Below are 17,427 nucleotides of genomic sequence, written 5' to 3'. Positions count from 1 at the left end.
GTAACATGTATAATACGTATGCAATAAATCAACCTACCTACCACAGCCAACTACATTATAACATTGTTAACTCAAAAGTAAGATAAGACACTTCCACTATGAGTGGACAATTTTCAACCTGCAGAGTCCCTAACTACGCTCCAAAAAAACTTACAAAATAAACGTTTGAAGTGTTTTTTTGCAGGTGGCAAGTCCCACCACATCCCCTGATTTGGAAGTCAAGCCCCCCACATCCCCCCAAACTCATATATACCACCTCCATGGCTGCATTAACTCAGAAAGCATCACTGCTGGCAGAACTTGCTGCAGGTCATTTCCTGTGGCGGAGGTCCCATCTCTGGTGGGTTTAATTTCAAGAAAATGATGCCTGATAATTCAATCATTGTCCACCCATAAGTACCCAGATAAGACAACTCGGTATCTATCTGCATGATTTATTTGTGAAAGCATCTGATGCCTATATTATCACGCCATTTGAGATTCTGTAAATAACTATTCTCTTCAGATTTATTAGCCATAAACAAGCTTATTTCTGATTTGGCAGTTTCTAAACATATTAGAATGAGTTTAATAATAATACACAGCATCATAATTACAGAAAACTAAAAAAAATATTCCCCAAATGAGTAAAAAAATAAAATAAAATAAAAACTACAAATCAATGACTTGGGAATTGTTTAATACTGTGTGTGTGTGTGTGTGTGTGTGTGTGTGTGTGTGTAGTCCTACGTCTTGATATCTATCTATATATATATATATATATATATATATTTACACACACATTATATATATATATATATATATATATATATATATATATATATATATATACACACACACACACACACACACACACACACACACACACACAGACACACACACACACACATATATATATATATATATATATATATATAGTTGCATAATACACACACACACACACACACACACACAAACACACACACACACACATATATATATATATATATATATATATATATATATATAGTTGCATAATTTAATTGTTGAAGAAGGCATTTGCAGCTATTTTAACTACTCCCTTTTCTTCACTGAGGGAGTGTTTGGGTTCTGTTTGTATGTGGAAATAGGAAATGTCCCTTTAAAGAAGTATGGGCATGGCAGATCTCACATAAACAAATAACACAAAATCAAAAGCTTAACAAATTACATTGATGGAATGTTTAACTGAAAAAAAAACAGAACAGCAAGTGTATTTGTAGAGTGGTGATATATACACACACATATACACACACACACAAATATATATATATATGGATGTATATCAATACTTCGAAAAGATAAGCAAATGACTCTATACAATTTGTTGATCAGCAGCCTATTGAAGTAAAACCATTGTTTTCCCTGCACCCACACACCCTGTGCTAATTACATATAACGACTTCAAGATCGCACTGCAGTAGGAAAAGGGCAAATTCCATGATTCCCCCTGTATTGCATACTTCAACAGTAGAAAAGCCTGTACAACTGATCATCTATACTGGCTTTTTTCCTCCCATTCAATATATATACGTACATACATATAGTAGATAGATAAATAGATATAGATATATGTTTACTGTCAAAATTCTGAAGCAGTTGTTCGAGTAATGACTTACTTGAAAAAAAAGGTTGGAAATGACACACATTGTTCACTCAAAACAATGAAAATGATAATGTGAATAATGCGAAATCAACATTATCGACATTACCCAACAATGACATCCAGTGATTTCCTACAAATGTTCTGCGGGAGGGGAGTCCCCCTGTGCCCCCACACACCCATCTAATTATATATTCTAACTATGACATCACACTACAGTGAGGAAAAGAGTACATTTCTCAATCTGTTCTGTAGTGTGATCTGCAATCAGAATGTCAACCTTACAACAGCGAATGCGCACTAGCATTTGTTGTTATGGAGTCAAATATTATCGGAAATTATATATATTTATACACACACACACACACACATATATATATATATATATATATATATATATATATGTATGTGTGTGTGTGTGTGTGTGTGTGTGTGTGTGTATATATATATATATATATATATATATATATATATATATATATGTATAAAATATATATTCACTATCATCAAAATGCAGAAACATTGACACATAACATAATTTTCTACATGTCAAAGCTCACTCTTCCCAAAAAAAAAAACATCACACCTAAGCTGATTGCAAAGGAGAAAAAAAAATTTCCTTTTGCAGTCTTTAAATTAAAAAAATTCCTACTGACATAATTTATCTCATTGCTGGTACTCATAGGGAATGGATTTTCACCTCAGTGTGCTAACTCTAATCCTAACTGTGCCACTACTGACTACTACCCTTACCATACACATTACTATACCAAACTCTCTTTCCATAAGAATACTAGTGCACAATTTACTCACACACAAAATGCTAGATCTATCACCTATCGAAACCCTACTCTAAACTTAACCAGGAAACATGTGCAGTCAAACTCACACTTCTTAAAAAAAACAAATACACAAACAAAACATTAACTCTTTCCCTTCTCTAGCCCTTACTCCATCCCTAACCCACAAATATTAACTGACAGATTCCTTCCCGTAATGCCAAAACTTTCAGTATATCTAAATGTGCTTTCATTACAAGAAAACCCAGCCTACCATCCCACTGGCAAAATGCACACGTCAAACAATCATTCGATCTACCTAGACTCAAAATTTACTTTAGTCAACCAAGGCTATAAGCAGTAAACTTTTAGTTGGGAGGGTGGCTTAATGGCTAAGGTGCTTGCCTTACAAACACAAAGTGCAGGGTTTGAGTCTCACAAGGGATAATTGGGTAGGCTTAAAATGGCTTGCAAGGGCAGTTAGCTTAGTACTAAACTATGAATCTATGATTTATTAGTGAAGGACAGGGGCTCTGAATGATCAAGACTGGCTTTGGACAATGTTTAATCTCTTGGTCACTCATTACAGGAGATGAACATCATTAATTACAAAGATAGCTTCACGGATTACTTTCTTTTGAACTGTGTGTCTCAGTCTTCACTTTTTCATATCAGCAATGTATATGTAGCATTGCTGAAGAAGCTGAGGTTTAGATTAACTAATCCTGTGATAGCCTCACCTTCAGTTTTTTTAATATAGAATACTCCCCCAGCCATAATTTCCTCATGTACTTTATGTTATCAGAAAATAATAATAAAACATACATTACATCTGATATATGACTTGAAGATTGCACTTGTAGAAGTGTTTTCCAACTTCTCCTCACCACTTGCACTAGATGCTACAGTACAGATTGATATTTATGACTGATCTTATAACATTCTTTTATGTCTGTAGATGAACAGTAGAAATAATTGCTTTCACTGGAATTCCCATGTATATCTATTACTACATGGGTGCAGTTCTTTTTTTTTCTTTAAAATGCAAAGATGGCTAATTATTTCTTTTATTGTTACTTTTATATTTATTGCTAGAGACAAAAAAGACATTGAGAATTTAAACAGACACGTTGCCCTGCCAAAAAAAAATATTGCATTTGCTTTTTTTAGTTAATGAAGAATACTGGTTTCTCTTGAGCTGCAATATGTAAAACACTTTGTGATTTTTAGTTTGCAGCTGTCCTACCCCTTACCTTTAAAACCAGGAAAGAAATGAGGTCTGCAAAAGATTTGTTTATTTTAAAGGATTGTCTGTTTTCCATAATTCTCAGGATATGATTTCATTCCATAGTAAACAGATATGCATTTAGTATTTCAAGTTTGAATTGCAGTTGTGTGTATAGTTTCTGACAGAAGGCTCATTCATATGTCATCACCACCTGGAAATAAAATAACTCTCACTGTTGTTTATTGACTACCCCTGTGCTTGGCATATCATTTTATTTTGCCATAAGAGTTCCAATATGAAATGCAATTACAAGACACATTGGTTATGTAGCTGCATCCCTAATCTACATTTATGTAGAAACTTTGAGTAGATCTGTTTTCTGCAAGCTTTACCAGTTATCAAATAGCTGATGAGGAAATCATTTGAGACTCAAATTCATGTCATCACACATCTCAATTATGTCATTCTTCTGAGAATGTGGTTCTATTTGTTGCAATTTTTTTAATGAATTAGTATTCTTTATTGAATTCACACACATTTTAATGTAGAACATTATAACCAAAAACAGCTGACAGTGGACTCTTTATAACCTTTAGTTACAGGAAGTTTAAGTTATTTTATACATTTGATGTTCATTTTCTAGTTGTTGTTCTTTTCAAGTAAAAGTTTATTTTTCCAAACAATTTCAACAATTAACATTCATTTTATAAAGTTTGAATTTTAAACATAATGTTACAAAAATATTTGTTTTTCAGAATTCCTTTTCTACAACATGGTAGTGCTTAATTAAGTAAACGCTGGGAGGAAGGATAAAATACTAGCTGTTGTATGTTTAACATCCATATCTTGTGAAACATATACAGCCATTTTGATACTGTTAGCTTATTGGACCATAAAGTTGTTCATTTTCAATGGGCACAGCCTTGAAATAATTACAAATATAACTGCCTTAATTTCAAGAGTATTGTACAGTGGTTTGTTTTGCAACCTTGCTTACTGATTTACTCATTACAGGATTATTAAATGATGCATTTGCTATAAATGCCTGTTGATTCGGTGCTAGTTCTGTGCTTACCAAATACCCTCCAACAGATGGTGCAGTTACCGTTTTCCTTTCAGTTAGAATGACATGCTGAGCCCCAGCTTGGTTAGGAACTTGCTGTAAAACCCCATGCATGTTAGAAAATGATCCACCTATTCTTTCATTGACAACTTGATTTTGCTGGATGATTGTAGGGTCAGTTATAACTCCAATAGGTTGCAGAATGGTTCCACTGCCAAATGATTGGTCTGTTACCAGAATGTGGTTCTGGAGAACAGGTTCAGGCATAGCCCTAATAATTTGCAAGTTAGAGCCATGGTGAAGCGAACCATCAGCTATCAAAATGTTCTGGAGAACTGGCTCTGGAGCTGTTTGTGGAATCAGGATGGTGGGGTTAGACACAGTAACAGTTTTATGTATGGATCCAGACACATCAGTTATTGGTTGACGTGGTGCAGCGATACTCTGTACGGTGGTCACTGTCTGGTTGATCGATGCTTGTGGCAGTGGCTGTAGAGGAGGAGGAGGGCTGCTTTTCTGAACAATGGTAGTAGTCTGACTGATGTCCTGTTGACGGGGTAGGTTAGTATTCTGCACTGTGGTTCTAGACTGGTTAAGTACTGTTTGATGAGATGGTTTAGTGGTCTGGGGAGGGATATCAGTCCATTTTGTTTTGATCTCCTGGCCTATACAGAGTTCTGCCAGGCATTTAAATTTTGGTCCCAGGTCATCCAGAAAAGTATCATCCAAGTCTCCATCAACAATACTGCAACAGCCCACAGAGCCAGCAGGTGAACCAACCCCTTCATTGCTATAAACCATTAAACAGTCATTTGCTGGTCGGCCATCTTCCTCTTCAGCAATGGACTTTGATTTCTAAGAATTTGTGCCAAAATGAAAAGAGAGTTATGTTATGTTGCAATAAAGATCACTTAAAACTGCTAAGTGTTTCAGAGATTCAAATGCATTTCAGAGATATTTTTTTGTTGGAGTGCAATTAAAACATCATGGTACTGGGAGCCACATAACAAAATGATAATAAGAGGTTTTTGCATTAGGAAGAAAACTAATTTAATTTACAAACTGCAATAACAATGATGGTCATGAAGAGAGGTGTACTACTGTTTGCTTTAGGTTCTCCTACCCAAGATAAAGACTGGAAAAAATATTGCGATTCATGTAACACTATCCATTGAACAATTATTGTACAAGTAATAGAACTTAACTGTCCATCTATTGTAGTATTTTATGCAAAATGAATAGTCAATATGCATACGAATTTTCAAACACACCATATTGTAAAATGAGTAACAATAAGCATGCCATGATTAACTTGCTTTTTCTGCTGATGAATAAATGGAGATTCTGTGACAGAAAATGCACTTGTGGCATGGTTGAATTTAATAAACATTCATTACTTTCATGAAAATATGTATGGAAGGTGCTACACTCATACAAACAGAATGTGTTTATTACACTGTACTGTATTACAAAGTAAACTAGAATAGTTTTAAGGTATTGCTTATAATTAATGTATTTACTTGTCTGCTTTGTGGTTGGGTAGTCCAGTTGGATTGAGGCCTGTTTTAAGGGGAGCATGTGGAGAAAATTTCCAGCAAAGCATTGCACATTTATAGAATTAATGCATTTGTTATTATGTGTCACCACCACAACAGTAAAATGGTGCCTATACAAATTATACGGCTTTACTAATTCTGTGATCATACATTTCATACAGGTAAATATCATTTAATGCCTTTCTTACAAGTATATCATTTGTGTGAGATACAGCAGGAAGTCTGTTTCCTTTCAAATTAAGCTTCATTAATTACACAATGTCATCTGAAACTTTTTAGAGGTAGTCAATATGATTATGGAATTCAGCATCACCATTGTTACTGTCTTTAAAATTATTTATCAGGAAGTTGCACCAGAGTATGCATATATGTGTGCATTTATGTATGTATTTATTTGTGTGTTTGTTTGTATTTTGTTACTGGGGTAGAGCACTTTTCAACAAATGACCAAGTACAGGGCTCAGACTGGGTACGTAGGTACCAAACAGTATTCAGTTACATGGAAATGAAATCATGCAAATAACAAAGAGACATTGCATAATCATTAACTTTTTCTTTCTTTATATATGTATATGTTTACAATGGGAGCTGTAAGAAATAGAGGAGGAGGATTTATAAGCATGCCTAAGAAGTTGAAAATGAAGAGGTGAGTGTAGAATTAACTTAGGTAGAAACAGGAACAGGATAGTAGCTCAAAGGCGATATATAGAAGCATGTACTATGCTTTTATTTAAAAGGCAACCAGCTGAGACTTGCTAGTAAGTCATTATGTCAGGTGCTAGGAGTGACAGATTGCTAAGTCTACCAGAGTTGTAGTTAATATGTTACAATCTTTTCTGTATTCTCTTGCAGGGAGACTTGTATACAGGATGTTGCCATAGAAAAGTTTGGAGAATAATAAGAATATGGTAAGTGTGTACACGGAAGAGGGTTACATGTCGTCCCTCATCTTACGCAGGCATTGGAAATGACATGCTAGAGTAATATAAGGTGTGTGAGAAGTGCTGAAGGGCCGCAAAAGCAGTCAACAAAGGAAAGGCTCCTTTGGTGCCATTACCTGCTACTCAGAGGCTGATTCAGATTGTATTCATAGATGTACTGGGATCTGTTATGTCCACAGGCACCAGATGGAAGAGCTATATTATGGTAGTAACAGATTAATCTACTAGAGACCCTGAGGTCAGACCTTTGTTTTGAACTGAGGCAGAAAAGTTAGTAAATGCTGGGTTGTACATATCCAGCATAGTATTTTCCCCCTGAAAATACTGGCATATAGAGGTGATAACTGCATACAAGACATGTTCTTCAGTTTGTAAAAGCACTGTGCGGTAACCCAGCTTAAACTATTACCCACTATGCATAAGCAAATGGTTTGGTGGCAGTTAAACTTGCTCTAAAGATCATGCTGAGAGCAGTTGCATGCCATTTTAAATAAGAGTGAGATAAATACCCATCCCATCTTCTATTTGTATATAAAAAGTCCTCCAAGAGTGCTTACAAAATGTCATGTGGTGCTGGTATTAGTAAGGTATCATTACCCTCTTCTGAGAAACTGGGTGAGTGTGTGTGTGTGTGTGTGTGGGGGGGGGGTAGGTATTTGCAAACTTATCGTGGCCAAGTTCAGTTATTGTTAAGACGATAACACTGAAAGACTAAAAGAAATGGGTGAGGGAAGGCAATGGTTCTCACTTTGTTCTTCATCTTGTTACTGCAAAGCTTCCTTGATTGTGACAGGCACTAGTCATAACCTGAGGCAGGAATGTATTTTTGCAATGTGCTAGTAAGACCAGTTACTCCTTGCATAATAATTCAACTATTACATATTAATTTATGACAGTAGTGTGGATTAAAAGACTGTAACTCCTAGCCATGAAAATATTCAATTAAGATACTGGCTGTTATGCTCACTGGAATACTACTTTAGGAATGAATAATTAAGTCCAAGTTATTAATGCCCATTGCTGTAGTATTTTGTTGGTGAAAAGTTAAGACCAGTTCAATAATCCATTTTCTGCAATATTTTTGTGTAAATTCTAGCTGGGGCAGATATTAGTTGATTTAGACCATACATACGTACAAGGTCCTATGAGTTAGTGCAGTGAAGATCAATTAATTATATTGCATTAATTTTCACTACGTGCAATGCAAGAGCCAACTTAATTTTGTGAGGGGTTGTGTAAACAGCATATATGTCTGTCTGCCTAGGAAAAGCAGCTACTCAATTTCTTTAGTACTTTAAAGAATTTCAGGTTGTGAGGGGAAAGCATATTAGTCATCAATTAGTAAAGCCTTGCTTATAAAGGAACATAATTTGGTTACCTATTTATTCATTCATTCATTCATTCATTCATTCATTCATTCATTCATTTATTTGATTGACTGAGTGATTCATTATTTCATTTGGCTTTTCATCCATTCATTCATTTGTTAATTAATCTGTTCAATCCTCCCACTGCCTGCCAAATAGCTCACCGTAACTGATTGGTTCATTTGCTTACCCATGAGTCTTCAATTTTTTTTTTTTTTTTTGCTTTTTTAGTACCCTACAAGAAGCATAATACAGGAGTTTGTAAGTCACTGGGGTACATCTCCTTAAGTAGTTCCCTAAATTATTAGTCAAATTAAACTTCTCCTGTGGCAATTGTAACTAGTGCTGTGCTGTCTTGGTTGTGTAGCTAGATAGGTTGGAGGTCCAGTTCTCACAGTGGGAGATATGTGTGTCTAAAAAGGGTGGGTGCATAATGATTAAGGGCTTCACCTAATAGACACAAGCACAGGGTCTGATTCTGACTTTGGTTTACTGGATAGGCTTAAAATGTACCTTCAGGGTAGCTAGACCCAGTATTCACCTGTAAACCAATGGAAATTAACAAGTGAGTGTGTTGTCTTGAGGGCGGCCACAGTGGTGCAACAGTTAGCATTGTTGCCTCATAGCAAGAGGTTGTCTGGTTCGATCCTCAGCTGGGGTGCCTTCTGTGCGGAGTCTGCATGTCCTCCCTGTGGTCGTGTGGGTTTCCTCCGGGTGCTCCGGTTTCCTCCCAAAGACATGCTGTAGGTGGATTGGACACTCTAAATTGTCCCTAGGTGTGAGTGACTGTGTGTGTGTGTGCCTTCCATGGAAGGTTAGGCGCCAGGCTGGCAACTTGACACCATAAAACTCTACTGCCAATCATGAGCGGACAGGTGATCCGCTGTGGCGACCCCTAACTGGGAAAAGCCAGAAGAAGAAGTGTGTTGTCTTGAACATGAACATGTATTTGCATTTTTTCAGAGCCTTGTAAATTTTATCAGAAAGAAATCACTACAGAAGGTTTATAATTTTAGGTAATAAGCACAGTTCAGTGCAGATAGAGACCAAAAGAACTATAAGTCAGTCTAGCTGAAAACAGGGGTTATATAATTATGGGCCTATTACATGCCCTCACATGCTAGTAACTCATGACACACCTGCTCACTGTAACTTCCTCTAAAAGGTAAGGGCTGTAATTTTTACTAGCTTGATCTTAATTACTTGGCCCTTCCAACACCCTACGCTATTTCCTTGATGTTAGGGAGGAGTGACTATCAAAGACTGAGGGCTAGATGTGAGACATTGTGGTTAATGTTGTGAAGCCTTATTCTGGGGGATTGTAAATCAGCCACTCTAGTGAGTTGGCTTCTGAGGTTATAGGGATGTTAACAAGTATTAAGTTAATAGACACTGGAGTAGCTGTGTTATGATATAACAGTTTAAAGACAGGGACCTAATGTAAGAGGGCAGCTGTTTGTTTAATGAGCAGTCAGTTACAGACACGCACTGAAATATTGCAAGCTGACTTTAAAATGCTGACACACCAGAAATGTTTTTCCTGTAAGCAGACATTTACTTTTATTTAACATAGTCCAACACAAAAATACAACTAAAGCATTTGTACTTCTTTCATGCAAAAACATTTCAAAACTATCATATACAATACAATCAGTTTTATTGTTAGTTTGTGTTCAGTTGTACCTTGGCTCTCAAACCACACTCCAGGACTATCTATTGCTCATATTATCTTAACAAGCCTTTGCAGTAAAACTGACCTATATAAAATACTGGTTACCATTTTATTCTGTTACACAATGCCAATATAAGAGCTTGGTGATTAATTGTTGTTCTTACTAACATGTCTCTATTTTCTGAATTCATAGCTTCCACTTCTTGTGTGAGTGATTACCCTTCCCCCAAAATTGAATCATTGTATAAGTAACATTGGATAACCTCAACAACCACATAATTTCCTTAATCTGCATTTTTCTTTTACATCTACTGAAGAAGTGGGTGATGCAGTGGTGCAGCGGTTACCATTGTCACCTCACAGCAAGAGGTTCTCCAGTTCAGTTCTTGGCTGGGGTGCCTTCTGTGTGGAGTCTGCATGTCTTCCCTCATTTGTGTGGGTTTCCTCTAGGGCTCCAGTTTCCTCCTACATTCCAAAGACATCTATCTGGAATGTCCCCACCCAGACCTCCACTGAAAGTGGGGTCTGTCCCAGTCAGACTTTCCCAGTAAACAGATGTTAAATAAATAAATATTCTATTGTAAACCAAAACTACCCCATATCTCATCAGAAATCTTTATTATGTTCACTGATTTTAACCTGGACTAGAACTTGGATCTGGCCTTCATCTACATGTATTTACAAGCCTTAGTCTTCCAGGTAATAATCATTTTATCATAGATTACAATATTGTTACAGTTACAAGTATTTCTTAACTATTTTCTTTCTGCTCCTGGAAGCAACATAAGTCACCTTTCATTATTATTGTTGGTCATTCCACACAGGGCTGGATTCAGTACCTAGGTAACCTAAACAGCTGTCTAGGGCCGGGTGCTGGCTGGAAGGCCTGCAAAAGTTAAAAATAACAAAATAAATAATCAGTTAAAAAAACACCATCTTACTACATTTAGTTGCCAACAATTGTGCTGGTGTCCCACTCTTCAGAAAGTATGCCTCTCATTAGAGTGAAGGGCTCAGATGTGTTCGACTCAAATGCAAAGCCAAAGAGAGTGAGGCATGATACTTTGCAAGTGATGTATTTTTAAGTGCCATTATGGAAAAAAACATTTGAGTGCTGAAGCAAAATTAACATTGTACTCTCTGTATGTATTTATTTTAAAATTGTGGAACTATTTAATGTTGGAGGGATAGTATGCTTTTATCCAAGCTGAAGTTGAAAGTGTTGTATTTTATAAACTCTGTTTTGGATCAGCATTTATGTGCTGAAAGGAATTACATTGTTTCATTGGTATTTATTTTAACATCATTTAACATTGGTGGGTCAGAGCTGCAACAGATATTTGGTGTGACAAAACTGGAATTAAGTTTGTTTTGTAAATGTGTTTACAGTTAGATGTGTGTGTGTGTGTGTGTGTGTGTGTGTGTGTGTGTGTGTGTGTGTGTGTGTGTGTGTGTTGTGTGTCTAAATATCTCAAGGTAGTTATGGTGAAAAGGAAGGAAATGAATTTAGTAAACAGGAGCAACATCAGATGAATCATGTTATTTAAGTATGATCCTGGTTCCTTGTTTTTTTGAATGGTGACAGTGTGTTGATATTTTGGCTATGAATAATAAGGGCAGCCAAATTTAATGATTACAATATAAGTTTAATGTTGAAATATCTTATTGTTTTGCAGGTACGCTGGTGTAAAATGCACTGTGTTGAGCTACAGCAGTTTGTCTAGTGCCCTTTTCTCCATAGTCTTTCCCTCATTTTGGCTATGATTCTGATAATGCATGTGTTCACTATCAAGATTCATCTTTAAGGCTGTACATTTTAAGTTAGTTCATTACCTTTATTACTCAGGGTTCTTAAACCCATAAAATCGCATCCCTCATTCGTAAAAATGATTGCCTTATTTATTGCTTTTGTGTTTAAAATTTCTGTTCATTTTCTCCTTTGCTACAAGTACCTTCCCACTAAAGTGGAAACAGGCAGGCATGACTCCCTGTTTTAAATGCATCTTGCCTTAAAATACATCTGACAACAGTCTACACTCTGCCATTGTTTGTTAAAATTATTGATAAGTTTGATTACACTGACACACTAAAATTCATTGGGAAGACATTAGCCATCATGAACATCTGCTCAGACCATAATGTGGAATTAGAACAGGCTATAATATTACTTATTTCTTACAATTAGCTGCCAGTCTTATGTTTCTAAGGCATGGACTATAGAGTGTGGACTATGTGACAATTTTAAAAGAGCCTTTAAAGAAGTCAATTACCTATCACTCTTAAGTCAGATATATTCCTTAGTTCTCAATGAAGGCCCTGATATATTATTGCAAATTAACTGTCTAATGGAAAATATGTTAAAACAGCACCAGCCTTTGTTAGGATGGGTAACAGGCCCTGTAGGGCCACAGAGGATCTGTTCTTCATCCCTTTTTTTGTTTATTCTAACCTTAGTTTAGACTTTTGTGTCAGCCATATAACCTTGCTTTGCTTAACACCAGCATTAACTACTATGAGACCATGATGCACATGAGCACAGATAAACTTAAATGCTTGCTATTTACTCCCATGCATAAACTTCCAGTTTCTTCTAGTCTCACCCTTTATGATCCAAATAAGTATATATTGTCCAGATTAATTATCTAGAAATACGGTTTGCACAGTCATTTTGATGTCTTACTGACGACATTATAAAAAAAAAAAAAAAAAAAAAAAAAAAAAAAGACTTCCTCACAACCTAAACTGGTTGACAATATTCTTACTGTCTAAACCGCTGTTTATACACTATGTGTGTTCACCTTAGATGTGAGTAGGAACCCTAAAAGGCTAAAAAAACCTTTAACAATATTTTTTTTTCATGTTTTTATAGATACCTTTACAGAATTACAGTTTACTGATTAACTTAACTTAATAGCATCCCAGTGCAGGAAAAAAAACTGTGAACCAAACTCTGTAACCCAAAGCTGTTGAACAAGGAATGCTTTCTTACCTGTGCAACATTCTTAAAGCCTTCTGGGTATCCAAACTCTATAAAATTATATTCCCCAGGAGCCAATGTCCTTAGGCTGCTGGATGAAGGACCTTTCCATATCTTCTGTCTAAACTCTAGAATTGACTGCCTTCTTTCTTTTACATAATCACTTGTAACACTTATTGTCTTGTAAACAATATTCTAGCTATTTAAGTTGCACTGTGCTAGTGCAAATGTTATCCTGGATGAATCCTCCAGCTAACATCGAAAGGCTTCTTCTACATATGTTTTCTTTTTCTTGTCCGCTTTCTCTCCATGATGCATATTAGTTCCTACACGCTGCCTGTATCTTTGTCCCTTATTTCACTACTGACTGTAGCAGGTGTGAAACCATGAGTGTGGGGTGTCATTGCCTCACTTACAAATACTGAAATTGAATACCACTTCATATTAGTATTTCCTTAATTCAGGTTAAAGCAAAATTTTTTGACTTATAACTGAGATATGGATCCTGATGAATACTATCTCAAATTATTATTATGTTTTCCAAATTCAAGAAAATTCAAACTTTTAAATTCACAGCTGAAACATAGAGCTCATGCATTGGCTGGGATTGTTTTGATTACAGGGAAGAATACAATTTTATATTAACATTACTTTTGTCTGCCATGTTCTATAACACTAGATGGTGAAATACATATCTTAAAAAGAACGAAGGTTGCAGTAAAGCTTTATAAAAATGGCATTTTCATACGATGGTCTTTTCTTAGAAAAAGTCATGAACTACTGAAAACAGCAATCATTTTGCTTGAGGAAAATATCTTGCATTGCATTTGGGATGACTGAACTTGACATCCTGAGAAATGAAATTGAGTTCAAGAATATCAATTGAAAGCTGTAAGAAAAGAAAGTTACATTCTATGTGATCTGTTACTAAACTGAAATTATAGTATATGTTTTAGAATTCTGTAATACTAAAAAAAAGGTGAAAACTGGCAAAAATTGCCAGTTCATCTCTGGCTGTTTTGCCATTTCTTCCTTACTAATGTAAAATAAGTTGCAGCATATCTATCTATTTAATCCCAAACTCACTCCCCATTATATCCTGAATAGTCATCATGTCTACCAAACCTCTTTCACTTCTAACCCACATACTGCTACTTATTACTATATCTTACCTAACCTATCTCACCCAGCCTCTCAGTGCAAATCACCCACCCCCATTTCATACAACTAACCCAATCTCCATGATGCACACATATTCCTCAACCTGCATATCACCCAGTCTCTACCCCTTCAATAATAGTATGCTACTAACCTACAAACTCTTACCTAACCCCAACATCTCTACTCACATCTATATTAGCCACAAACCCATAAAGCTTACACCCCATAGATGACATACCAAGCAACTCAAATACCTCTTCTGCCATCTCATCTCTATCCTTCTCTCTGGCGACATTCACCCAAACCCTGGCCCTTCTCCCCCACACATCTCAACCTCCCAATCCCATCCTCCTCCCACAACTGGTAAACCCTCTGTTTCTCAGCTCTAAATGCTCAGAGCATATGCAACAAAATTTCTAACCTCCATGCCTGGCTTCTCCATAACCAACCCGATATTCTGGCCATCTCAGAAACCTGGCTCATACCCCATATAAAAGACTCTGAACTAACACCACCCAACTACTCTATAATTAGAAAAGATAGACCAAATAAAAAAGAGGGGAAGTTGCTCTTCTCATCTCATCTTCCCACTTAGTTACCCCATATACCAAACCTATTCCCACATTTGGTAAGGCAGAACCAATTCCAGCCCTACTTCATATAAACAAACATAAACTTATATGCATAGTCTCCCTTTATATCCCTCCTGCACACAATATCTCAACCCTTGAAGATATTCTCTCCTGGTCCTCTAACATCACTAATGAAACTATAATCCTGGGTGATGTTAATATTAACTGATTAACAATTCAATCTCCTACAAACTCATTTAATATAAACTTGTACAACTTCACTCAGCTTATTAACTCAACAACTATGCCTTCTAAGAACTTCCTTATTGAAAGCACCCTGAACTGGATTTTAGATTCTCATCCACATTACATCTCTGATAGTGGCACTCTGCCCGACCCATTAAGCGACCACTTCCCCACTTTCATCCACTGTCTTTCCTCCTCCATACAACTAACTCATACCTACACCTTCACTCACTGTCTAAAAATTTTAACCCAAGCACATTCTCAAATGCACCAAAAAATGAATTGGAACCCACTAAAAACCCTTCCCTTAGAAAATGCTATTACCTACTTTAACTCAACATTCCTCAACTTGCTTGACTCCTTTGCCCCTCTGAAAACAAAATGCATAAGAAACAGTCCTGTACTTTGGCTAACTAAAAATACCTTACTAGCCATGTGATTCTGGGATAAAGCCTGGAAACGCTACTCCAAAAATAAAACTATCACTACACTTAATGAATTTAAAACACTTCGTAACAAAGTAAAAAACATATTATCTCAGACCACAAAGCCTACTTCTCTAAACTCCAAACCATCCATAATACCAACTCCAAAAAATTTTGGCATGGATTTTCCTCCCTTCTCAACCTTGGCAAAAAAGAAAACCCCTGCCCTGATCCAGATGCCTCTGACATGGACTTAGCTACCCAATTTAACACTTTCTTTATCGATTCCATAAGTAAACTTACATTATCCTTCACTTCCCATTCTGGTTCCCCACCCTGATTTCCACCTATTCCTCCCTCCCCTAGCATGTCATGCTCCCAACCTCCTCCTTACTCCTTCAACCCCATCCCTACAGCCACCATAAAAAAACTTCTACTAACATTGAAACCCAGGTCAAATGCCCCGATGATATACCCTCATATTTCTTAAAAGTTGTCACAGAAGGCATAGCTCTTCTCACCTGCATTCTTATAAATCGATCTGTTGCTGAATGCTGAGTTCCCCAGCTCTGGAAAAAGGCCTTTTTTATTGCACTCCATAAAGGTGGTAAAAACAATAATATCACAAACTTATGACCTATTGCGATCTTATCCCCACATTCTAAACTTCTCAAAAAATGCAATCATCTACAACTTTTACCTTACCTCATATACAACCAACTTCTAACCCCTACTCAGCATGGTTTCAGACCCGGCCACAGCACTACCACAGCTCTCCTCTCCTTCCTAGAAACAGTTAATAAGGCCTGTGACACTGGCAACATTGTGTCCATTCTCCTCCTTGACCTCTTTAAGCCATTCAACACTATCTCTCATAACCTTCTTTTCACTAAACTCTCCAAACTAAATCTATCCCATTCCTCTATTAACTGGTTTACCAGTTACCTCTCAAACAGGCAACAAGCAGTCAGATGGAAAAAAGCCACCTCCCTTTTCTCAATACTCCCACAGGTGTTCCCCAGGGTTCAATTCTAAGCCCCCCTTATATTCAATATATTCATAAACGATTTCTACCAAGCCATCCCAAATGCTACCCTTGTATAATATGCAGATGATTCAACAATAATCTGCTCTGCCTCTTCTATGCCCACTCTAGGTAAATTAACCCAAGATGCCTTCTCCTCCACTGAGCAATGGATGATGGACAACCATCAAGCACTCAATGCTACTAAAACTAAACTCATGATATTTATGGCTTCCAAAACCACCACCCTAGATAAAACCTCATTCTCAGTCACCAGTCAAAATAATACTCCTCTTGAAATAGTCTCTAATGCTAAACTATGAGGAGGCTTGATTGATGACCAGCTAAAGTTTGATAATCTTCTACAAGTAAATATCAAAAAAACACACACAAAATAGGCATACTTTACCGCCACAACCATTACATCTCTCCCTCCACTAAGCTCACCCTTGCCAACACTTAGCTTATCCCATCCCTTCTATATGGTGCCTCTATCCTTACTAACCTGCAATCCTCCCTCAAGACTAAACTCTCCTTGCTATAATTAAAATAACAAAATTTGCAACCAGCCATAAATCCACTTCCCATCACTGCACTGGCCTACACCAACTGAAATGGCTTGAGCTGTCCAATTACCTCATCTATATTCAACTTGTCCAAGCACACAAACTTATTTTCACCCCGTCTCTCTGTCCCTCTCTTTCCACCACCTTTAAAATGCACCAACCAAATAGACTTTTGAGATCTAATTCCCAAAATCTAATTGGACTGTATAAACCTGCTCATTCACCAGGC

General features: G+C 36.6%; 1 protein-coding gene across 1 annotated transcript in view; it reads right to left on the bottom strand.

Annotated features, from left to right (window-relative positions):
* Positions 1 to 2,078: 2,078 nt before the first annotated feature.
* Positions 2,079 to 17,427, bottom strand: part of LOC122796734 (desmoglein-2-like) — a 273,226-nt gene continuing 257,877 nt past the window's right edge. The window contains exon 16 of the mRNA XM_044065443.1: positions 2,079 to 5,546. Within this exon, the coding sequence (XP_043921378.1) occupies positions 4,584 to 5,546 (963 nt within the window). The 3' untranslated portion in view covers positions 2,079 to 4,583. The remainder of the gene's footprint in view (positions 5,547 to 17,427) is intronic.

The sequence above is a fragment of the Protopterus annectens genome, chromosome 3.part0 (genome assembly GCF_019279795.1).
Source record: "Protopterus annectens isolate FY-2018-M chromosome 3.part0, PAN1.0, whole genome shotgun sequence".
NCBI lineage: Eukaryota > Metazoa > Chordata > Ceratodontiformes > Protopteridae > Protopterus > Protopterus annectens.
The sequence above is the reverse complement of the archived record's forward strand: the minus strand, read 5'-3'. Positions and strand labels throughout refer to the sequence as shown.